Genomic DNA, 10,242 nt, shown 5'->3' with positions numbered 1-10,242 from the left:
ACAGCTTCATCTTGATACCATACAGTGTTGTTTAAATTCCTTTTCACTTTTATCCCTTTACCTTCACATGCTACTTTTGTTTTTGCATTTTATTATCTATCTATTTATTTATTTATTTATTTTGCGGGACTCGGGCCTCTCACTGTTGTGGCCTCTCCCGTTGCAGAGCACAGGCTCCGGACACCCTGGCTCAGCGGCCATGGCTCACGGGCCCAGCCGCTCCGCGGCATGTGGGATCTTCCCGGACTGGGGCACGAACCCACGTCCTCTGCATCGGCAGGCGGACTCAACCACTGCGCCACCAGGGAAGCCCTGCATTTTATTTTTTTAATTAAAAATTTTTAATACAATTTTAAAGGTTACTTTCCATTTCAGCTATTACAAAATATTGGCTATATTCCCCATGTCGTATAGTACATCCTGGAGCCTATCTTATACCCAGTAGTTTGTATCTCCTGCTCCCTCACCCCTATATTGCCCCTCCCCACCACTGGTAACCACGTTTGTTTTCTCTATCTGTGAGTCTGCTTCTTTTTTGTTGTATAATATTTACTAGTTTGTTGTATATTTTAGATTCCACATATAAGTGATATCATACAGTATTTTTCTTTTTCTGACTTATTTCACGTAGCATAATGCCCTCCAAGTTCCTTCCACGTTGCTGCAAATGGCAAAATTTCCTTCTTTCTTATGGCTGAGTAGTATTCCATTATGTGTGTATATATGTATATGTGTGTATATATGTATATATCACATCTTCTTTATCCATTTATCTGTTGATGACACTTAGGTTGCTTCCATATCTTTGCAATTGTAAATAATGCTGCTATGAACACTAAGGTGCACAGTTCTTTTCAAATACATGCTACTTCTGTTGAATTATTTCTAAGAAGGGAGCAATTTGGGTTTGATTGATAATAGTTCATCCACTCGTTTACCAAACACTTACAAAGTGCCTACTATGTGCTACCCCTGAGCAGGCACGTCCATCAATAAATAGCACAAGGCCCCTGCCACTTGTCTTGAAGTGCCGACACTCAGACAAGGAAATGTAATGAACAAATGAGACGTGAATTGTAGAAGAGATAGGTGCACAGTGGATGGAAAGTAATCCTTTCGGGGGAGTTGAGAAAAGCTATCATTTGAGCTAGGTCTGGAAGGAATTGGAGCTTATGAGGCAGGGTGGCAGAACAGGAAGGGCAGAACACAGAGGGAATGGCATGTACAAAGATGCAGAGGCCTGACAAAGCTGGGTGTGTTGTGGGACTAACAGGTGTTTGAAGGCTGATGTTGCTGGAGGGTGGTCCCTGTGGCAGGTGTTGTGGGTGATAAACTTGGGAAGGTAAGTTGTTAGCTTATTTACCGCATGCAGGAGGGATTTGTTTCATCTTTCTGGAGCCATGGGGGGCTGTGAGTAAGATACTGTGTATGTATGGGGGTGTTATGTTGGACTATCTCAAGGAGAGTGTCTGACCCCACAGTTCTTAACTTTGAGCTTTCATGCTGGTGATAAAGTCTGTTCACAGCCCCTGGTTGGCACTTACTGGCATGCCCAGGGCACCCTGGACTTCTTATCATCATTGAGCACAGGTTTGAACTCCAACCTCTACCCGCTTGCCTGGGGTGAGGGATGGGGATGGGCTCTGGTACGAAGAAGGAAGGGGAATGGCACGGGATGAGCCTTTTCACTCTCTTGGCTCTCCTTTGGTACCTTTTCTATTTCTTCAGGTCTTGGCTTCTGCTTTCTTCCAAATACACAGCTATCTTGGCTTCCAGCCCAGGTGGGAGAGGGAGAAAGAACTTATTTCCTTCAGCGCCTCTCTGAAAATAACCCAGCTGGCAGTGCTCAGGAACAAGAAGTTCCTGAGAGTGTTGGCACCTCATGGTGTTGATGTCCGTCAGTCCCTGCTGTGAATTGTCTCATTCTCAATCCAAGGACCTCTGTGGGGAGAAGTTGGGTGGTTTTCAAGGCCTCTGCAGTACCAGCTGCCTCCAAGGCCTAGCACAGTGAAGGGGTAAGGGAGGTAAGGGAACCATGGCACCGTGGGGAGATTGGGCTAATGTGTGGGAGGCCCTGCAAGGAGGGAAAGATTCTGGCCATGGCAATCTTCTGATCTGGTGTAAGGAAAAGGTGGGTGCCTCTAACTGAGGCCCAGCCCCAGAATGTTGTCAGCCCCGAGGCTGTCCATCCATCTCTTTTGGATGTCCGATTCCTAGCTGCCCGACATCCTGGGGCCAGAAAGTGGGGGTGGGGTAGGGTAAGATGGGGAGTGTCAGCAACTGTCCTGTCCAAACAGATTTATCATAAAATATCATGGGGAAGGCTAGATTAGGGTTAATTCACTAAAGTTAATAAAGCACAGTACTGTAGTGGGCACTCAGTAAATTGTTGCCGCGTGATGAATTAATTGAACTAAATTCAAGATATCTTGAAAGAGTGGGAGTAGCCCTGCGGGGAATCGGAGGTCTAGCGCCAAGTTCCAGAGGCCTGAGAAGACAAGGTCTGGTGGGGGAAAGGGCTGAGTTGAGTTTGATTGGCTCTGAGAGTACAAGAGGCCATGCGAAGTTGGGAAGACCAGGCGGTGGCCTGAGCCCTGGGCCAGGGGCAAATGGAGGGTGGTGTCCAGGGAAGTCACAAACCTTCGGAGTGGGCAAAGAAGGGCCTCGGGACCCCCCCGCAGTGCTGGATATCCCCTTTAGCCCACTTTCCGGCAGCGCGAGGGACCAGCGGGGACCTGAGGCAGGACAAAGCACAGACCCCGCCCACCTAAAGGTGGCTCCGTGCTCAGCCTTCTTTGTGTCCGAACCTTAGGGCTAGACTGTTCGAGGTTAGGAATTGGACCACAAGGCCGTCGGAAGCGAGCTCCCAATATTACTCCCTCGGCCGCCGCCCACCCTTTCAGTCCCTGGAAGAGCAATCCAGGATGTTCCACTTTAAGGGGCGGGCCGGGGCGGGGCTCCCGTGCCCAGTCCCAGGGACCGCGCCCGCCCGGCCGCAGACGCGGTCGCGGAAGCTGAGCGGAGTCACGGAAACCTGGGAGACTGTTCTGGGGCCGGGAGGTCCGGGCAGCTATCCAGCCACCAGCTGACCGCAGGCTGCGTCGTGTTGCCGGTTTCGCAGGCACCATGAGCCAGGACGCCGAGGTGGACATGAAGGAAGTGGAGCTGAACGAGCTGGAACCCGAGAAGCAGCCGATGAACGCGGCGTCGGGGGCGGCTGTGGCCGTGGCCGTGGCGGGCGGCACCGAGAAGAATGGTCTGGTGAAGATCAAGGTGGCCGACGACGAGGCGGCCGCGGCGGCCGCGGCCAAGTTCACAGGCCTGTCTAAAGAGGAGCTGCTGAAGGTGGCAGGCAGGCCCGGCTGGGTACGCACCCGCTGGGCGCTGCTGCTGCTCTTCTGGCTCGGCTGGCTGGGCATGCTGGCGGGCGCCGTGGTCATCATCGTTCGGGCGCCGCGCTGCCGCGAGCTGCCCGCAATGAGCTGGTGGCACAAGGGCGCCCTCTACCGCATTGGCGACCTTCAGGCCTTCCAGGGCCGCGACGCAGGTGACCTAGTGGGTGAGTCCGGGGCACCCCCACCCCCACCCCGCGTTCCCCTGGTTTAACTGGTCACCGGCTTCGACCCCTGTGCCCAGATTGACCCAGGTGGTTCTCCACCCTTCCTGGTACTGGTGGCCGCCCCCTGGGACGTAGCCCCTCCTTCTTTCTTCGAAGGAAACCGCCCCCCACTCCCTCTTTCCTGAGGGTGGCTGACTCAGCATCCTCCCTTCCCCCTCCCGGCGCCAGTAGCCTATCGCTGCAGGTTTCTGAAGCAATGTGCTAGTCTCCTTACAACAGCTTCTCTCGTGATCCAGCCAAACCGCCCCCCCCCCCCCGCCCACTTCGTCTCGGGGAGAATAGGGGCAATCAGGGGCCTCAGGGAGGCGTCACTTTAAACTCTGCTTCTCCATTTCAGGCCTGAAGGGGCGGCTTGATTACTTGAACACCCTGAAGATAAAAGGTTTTGTGTTGGGCCCAATTCACCAGAACCAGAAGGATGACCTCACAGGGACCAACTTGGAACAGATCGCCCCCACTTTTGGCTCCAAGGAAGATTTTGACAGTCTCCTGCAATCGGCCAAGAAAAAGAGTGGGTGTCCTAGAGCTCGCAAGGAAGCAGCTAGGAAGGGCTTGGCCTTCTGGCCAGAGGAAAGGCCGGATAGCTTTATTGTCTGGTTTATTGCTGAGTGGCTCAGAGTTTTCCTAAGGCAGGTACAGGGGAGGTTTGTTAGGCTTCAGCCTAAAATGGACTTGTCACGTGGTTCAGAGACTTTCTATATTTGGATGTGCAGTTATTTAACTTCTGGGCTTCAGTGCCCTTATTTGCAAAATGTAGGTTTTTGCCAAATCAGTGGTTTTAAAACTTGTAAAAGAGTGGATCCTTTTGAAAAAAAATCCAAGTAAAATCTTTTCTTACATTGAACAGGGTTTGCCTTGGGGGTGAGGGGCCCAGGGCCTCATAAGCTCAGCCTTCTGTTACACTACCCTCCCCCCGCCTCCCGCCCTGCCACTTGCTCATATCTCTGTTTCAATGGAATGAGTTTTGCCAGGGTTCAAATCTAAGCTTTTGTACCAATACGTAGGAAATACTCTGCCAACTTATATTTGTTGATTTCCTCCTTTCCCCTCCCCCCAGAGTCTTTCTATCAACTGCCTCCCCCTCCATTGTTCTAGGCATCCGGGTCATCCTAGACCTCACTCCCAACTACAAGGGCCAGAACCTGTGGTTCCACTCCACTCAGATTGACACTGTGGCCACCAAAGTGAAGGTGAGTGTGTTGGTGCCTATGGCATGTGGGAGCGGGGTGCTGGGGCTGTTCGGTCCTTTCATAGTGAGCTCTATAAACGTAGCCCGGTGCCAGCCAAGGGGCCCCTTGCTCCTTGCAGCCAAGCAGGCGTGCTCCTCCCACAGGCAGAAGGATAGGCAAACATTGCACCCCTATTTTTGTTTGTTCCTTTTCTGACCACTCATTTTCCTTGTTTCCCTGACTCTGAGGGTGACAGTGCCAGGAAGGGAATTTCTCAGATGTGAATTTTCTTCCTTTTGGGAGAGGAAGCCCTTTCTCTATGGGAATTCTGTCCTGTCTGGTTTCCCTTTTCTTATTTGATGTGTTTTGGAGCCCAGTCTGAAATTGTAAGCATTGGGGTCTTCCTATGTGTCTGGGAGTATGCTGAGTACTTTATATACCTTCTTTAATCCCCTGTATAACCAAACAAGGTCCCTGTCAGTGTCCCTAATCTGTAAGTGAGGAAGCTAAGGTTCACAGGTCTTTAATGTGCCCTGGGATTTGATGTTCCAACTAGTCTTATCTCTCTAATCTGCCTACTCTGATGGCCTAGGCTCAAACTCTGTACCCTGCAGGCTGGGAGTGGGGCTTTGAATGTCATCCCAGCTCCTAATGCCTGGGTTCCAGGACACTGACCAGTTCAGAAAGGGTAGAACAAAAATGGAGGCAGACTCTGACACTTTGCTGGCAGCCGTGATTCTGAGGTAGAATTCTGTTGTCCCAGTTGACTGATTTCAGTTGACTCTTGGGGTCATTCGGTTCATTCCTTGCTACTTGAAGGAAGACCCTTTAAACGTTACTGAGAAGGGAATGTTTTCAGATGGTGTGGCATGAGGTGTTGTAGCCTCAGATGAAGATGGAGACTAGAGGAGAGAGCACATGGATCCGAGAGAGAAAGAGGAAGAGAGAGGCAGCAGGAGTGGGGTTCCATGTCATGTGCCCCATGAATGCCAGGGCTTCAGGCCTGGGCCTGTTCTGCAGAGCTGGCTTCTCTTTTCAAATCTTTGGCTAAACTGTCCTGGGGCTGTGCTTTGAATTTCACTTTTTTATCCTTGGTCTTGGCTCTGACTAGCTGTTTTACTTACACCCTCCCCAGGCTCCAGGAAACTGGGAGAGGAGTAAGTATACTCTTCTTGGGATCTTGGTTAGCATTTTCAGTCCCATCTCTGCTGCTGATTGTGGCCTTGGGCACGCCTCCTTGCGTCTCTGACATTGTTTCCTTATCTGTAAAATGAGTATACCAGCATTCCACACATGCTAAGTGTTAGATGAAGTTACATGAACACACTTTTCTCATAGGTCTTTTCTGTAGGGGTCAAAGGTAAAGCTTAAAAAAAAAAAAGTAAAGCTTTGTGATTCACCATGAGGAGGAGTAGAGAAGTAAAGCGTTATATCACTAAGAGAATCAATGATAGGTTAGAATGGAAGGGAACTAAAGGCTACCTACAGGTTTATAATAGAGGCAAGAAAGTGAGACCGTTCAAGGCAAGTGACTCTCCAGAGGCCACGGGGGAGTGCATGGTAGGCAAGATTTAGTGTGGGCTGAGCCTTTGCATCAGAGTGTTGATATCTTTCCTCTGTTCTTTTGCCTCCCTCCTATAGGAAGCTCTGAGGTTTTGGCTGCAGGCTGGTGTGGATGGGTTCCAGGTCCGGGATGTGGGGAATCTGACAGTGAGTACCCTTTCTACGTGAGAAGCAGAGCCTGGGTGAGAACAGAAGCACCCGCCAGGGCCTGGTAGTGTTCCCTGCTTCTTGCCTCAGCTCTTTTCCTTCTAGGATGCGTCTTCACTCTTGGCTGAGTGGCAGAACATCACTAAGAGCTTCAGTGAAGATAGGTGGGTACCAGACCCTGGCTCCCCTAACTCAGCTCCTTTGTGGGAACCCATCAGTGGAGTGTTAGCCCCAGGAAGCAGAGGTCCTAGTCCAGAAAACCTTCTTCCTTTCTTGTCCTGTACTACCCTTGACTCCTGCTCTGCTCTGTGCAGGCTCTTGATCGCAGGCACAGACTCCTCCGACCTTCAGCAGATCCTCAGCCTGCTCGAATCCACCGAGGACCTGTTGTTGACCAGCTCTTACCTGTCAACCTCCAGTTTCACTGGGAAGCATACAAATTTCCTGGTCACCCAGTATTTGGACGCCTTTGGCAGCCGCTGGTGCAGCTGGAGTGTGAGTACCACAGTGGTAGGAGAGGGGGCAGGAGGCCTTTTGGGAGAAAGGAGTGTTGGAAGGTGGAGGCAGAGGCGGGCCTTGGGGCTCACCGGTGCTTCCATTCCTGCAGTTATCTCAGTCGGGGCTCCTGACTTCCTTCGTGCCACCTCAGCTCCTCCGACTCTACCAGCTGCTGCTCTTCACCCTGCCAGGGACCCCAGTTTTCAGCTATGGAGACGAGATTGGCCTAGAGGAAGCTGCCCTTCCTGGACAGGTATCGCTTGCTGCCTGCCCAGCACAGTGGGGGAGGCTGCATTCATCCGTCACGGTGGTTCTGTGGCTGGCGGTGGACGGGCAAGAGACTTGGGGAGGAGCCTGCGTTGGATTGCTAGTCAGCCACCTGGGCAGTTGCTGTGTGGCCTTGACAGGTTATTTCACTTCTCTGACTCTTGGTCATCTCTGCCGTGATACTACTTTTTTTATAAGGGTAGTTAGGACTGAATGAGGGCGTATTTTTTTTTTATTTATTTTTTTGTTTTGTTTTGTTTTGTTTTTGCGGTACGCGGGCCTCTCACTGTTGTGGCCTCTCCCGTTGCGGAGCACAGGCTCCGGACGTGCAGGCTCAGCGGCCATGGCTCACAGGCCCAGCCGCTCCGCGGCATGTGGGATCTTCCCGGACCGGGGCACGAACCCGTGTGCCTTGAATCGGCAGGCGGACTCTCAACCACTGCGCCACCAGGGGAGCCCTGAGGGCGTATTTTAAAATGCAGTACCTGGCTCCTGGTAGGAGTTCAGTATGGTAGCCATCACTCGGTAATTCGTTCATTCACTGGACAGCGGGTACTCCGTGTCAGGCTCTGCTCTCCAGGAACTCAGAGTTGCGTGGGGGAACCAGATGAGTAAGAGAAGTACATGCAATGAGTGCCTTGGTGGGGTAAGACCATGAAGGCACCCGGTTAGCTTTAGCCACAGGGTTTGGAGGTTGACACCTAAGCTGGTATTTATAGAACCTGTCATTCACTTATTCCACAAAGCTTTATGCAGTAATTCCTGTATGCTATGCGTGGAGGAAACAAAAATACAGCGGTGCACAAAAGAGCTGGAGGTGGTGAAATTAGATAGTAAGCACATATTGATAAAGATGCCAGGTGCTGATATGTGCAAGAAAGCAGGGTAAGGGGCCTAGAGAGTGGGGACGTGGGTGGTTTTATATCAAATGGCCACAGGAAACCCGATGGAGGCACCTGAGCAGGGACCGGCGGGCAGTGAGGGGCTAGCTTGTGGCTGTCCGGGAGAAGCGCCCTCTAGGCTAGGGGACAGTGTGTGTGAGGCCCTGAGGTGGGGGACATTATACTTCTGTGGGACTGGAAGCGGGAGGAGGAGTTGGGAGAGCGGCCCAGGTCTTTCCAAGTCCTGTTCTCCCTGCCTCTTAGCCTGTGAAGGCCCCGGTCATGCTGTGGGATGAATCCAGCTTTCCCAACACTTCAGGACCTGTAAACACCACCGTGACTGTGAAGGTAAGGGTTTTAGATGGGCAGGGCCTGATCGGCAAGGGGTGAGGGCAGGTGGCCGGTGGGAGTTTGCGCCCCGGGGAGCCCTCCACCCCTTTCTGCTGTATCTTTACCACTTTACCGTTTGCAGGGCCAGAGCGAAGACCCTGGCTCCCTCCTCTCCCTGTTCCGATGGCTGAGTGATCAGCGGGGTAAGGAGCGCTCCCTGCTGCACGGAGATTTCCACGCGCTCTCCTCAGGGCCCGACCTCTTCGCCTATATCCGGCAGTGGGACCAGAGCGAGCGTTTCCTCATAGTGCTCAACTTCGGGGATGTGCGCCAGCCTGCTAGGCTGGGGGCCTCCAGCCTGCCTGCCGGCGCCAGCCTGCCAGCCAGTGTGGACCTGCTGCTCAGCACGCAGCCAGGCCGCAAGGAGGGCGCCCCTCTTGAGCTGGAGCACCTGAACCTGGAGCCCCACGAGGGGCTGCTGCTCCGCTTCCCCTACCTGGCCTGACCTGGGCCCACTACCCTTCCCTTCCCCTCCACAGGCCCTTTGAGTTCTGGTTTCTCTCTCTCTCTTCTTTTTTTTTTTTTAACTGTTACAGATGAACCCCAAAATAGGGTGTTTTCTGGTTTCAAATAAAAGTCACCCCTACCTGGTATGGCCTCCTCTTCCCTCTACCCGCTGTCAACGGCAGGAAATTCTCTCCCCTTCTTCCCCTCTCCCCCACTGGACCCCCCCCACCAAGTGATCAGGACCAGGGAGGAAGGGGCCTGTCGAGGTCACAACAGCAAGGTGGTGTCAGGACGAACTAGCATCCCGGCTCCCACCCGGCCCGGAGGTCTCAGCTCCTGCTGACTCTTCCTTACCTCCTCAGCAGTGGTCTCCAGCCAAGCGTGGTCACTTTTCCTGTTTTGCAGACTTCACCTTTCTGGGAGAAAAAGTGGGAGTGGGGTGGCCTGTTTTCTAAAAGGTACCTCTAAAAGATGCTGCAGGTTCTTCATTCAACAAGAATTTATTGTGTCCTCAGCACGTGCCTGGGGTCACAGGAAGGAACACAGTACAAAGATCCCTGTCTCCTTGGGGCTTATATTCTCGTGAGGAGATGGAGAAGAAAGAAGATGTATAAAATTAAGCGTATGGTGGACACGGTGGTAGTGTTCAAAGAGGAAAAAAGTAGAGCAGGGAAAGAGGTAGGTGTGTGGCATGGGGGGAGTTTGGAGTGAGGGCTAGAGGCCTCACCAAGGAGGTGACATTTGAATAAAAGGTCTGAAAGAAGGGAGGGAGTTAACTTGCTAGATGTCTGGGAAGGAGCTCTCCAGGGCCCTGGGTGGGAGCACACCTGACTTTTGTGAGGAATGAGGTGGGGGCAAGGTGGAGAGGCCCAGGGATGAGGTCTGGTTGGCAAGGGGTGGGCAGGTGGTGAAGGGTATAGTGAGGCACGTAGTGGCGGGGTGGCGGGGGGGGAACAAACAGTTGGCAAACTGCACCGTTGGAGGGCACGGTCCCCAAAAGACTGCCCTCATTTCAGACACCAGCTGCAAGTTCTGGGTCCCCATGACCATCAGTGGGTTATTTGCTAGAGAGGCTCACACAACACAGGAAAGCACTAAGATTATGGTTTTATTATAGAGAAAGGATACACATTCAAAAACCAAGGACGGAAGAACAGGACCCATCTGGGATTGGGAGGGGTCCCAGCGTGAAGCGTCTGATGGTCTTTTCCCGGTGGAGTGGAGTCCTGTCACAGACCTCCTGACTGTAACCCACAGAGTG

The 10,242-nt window shown here is 52.5% G+C and overlaps 1 protein-coding gene across 1 annotated transcript; it reads left to right on the top strand.

Annotated features, from left to right (window-relative positions):
• The first annotated feature begins 2,991 nt into the window (after positions 1 to 2,991).
• Positions 2,992 to 9,125, top strand: SLC3A2 (solute carrier family 3 member 2). The gene is made up of 9 exons (XM_022591710.3): positions 2,992 to 3,559; positions 3,957 to 4,130; positions 4,715 to 4,809; positions 6,430 to 6,498; positions 6,604 to 6,662; positions 6,813 to 6,993; positions 7,106 to 7,249; positions 8,409 to 8,492; positions 8,617 to 9,125. Exons 1-9 carry the CDS (start codon positions 3,127 to 3,129, stop codon positions 8,977 to 8,979), a joined length of 1,602 nt encoding a protein of 533 aa, XP_022447418.1. The 5' UTR covers positions 2,992 to 3,126; the 3' UTR covers positions 8,980 to 9,125.
• The last annotated feature ends 1,117 nt before the right edge of the window (positions 9,126 to 10,242 follow it).

Source organism: Delphinapterus leucas, chromosome 7 (genome assembly GCF_059928025.1).
Source record: "Delphinapterus leucas isolate spDelLeu-1000000601 "Yukka" chromosome 7, BTC_Dleu_Yukka2, whole genome shotgun sequence".
NCBI lineage: Eukaryota > Metazoa > Chordata > Mammalia > Artiodactyla > Monodontidae > Delphinapterus > Delphinapterus leucas.
Note: the sequence above shows the minus strand (reverse complement) of the source record. Positions and strands in the feature narration are given on the sequence as shown.

Coding starts and splice junctions, on each gene's coding strand:
- SLC3A2 (XM_022591710.3), top strand. CDS start 3,127: ATGAGCCAGGACGCCGAGGTGGACATGAAGGAAGTGGAGCTGAACGAG. Junction 6,663..6,812: donor AAGAGCTTCAGTGAAGATAG/GTGGGTACCAGA, acceptor TGCTCTGTGCAG/GCTCTTGATCGCAGGCACAG. Junction 7,250..8,408: donor AAGCTGCCCTTCCTGGACAG/GTATCGCTTGCT, acceptor CCTGCCTCTTAG/CCTGTGAAGGCCCCGGTCAT.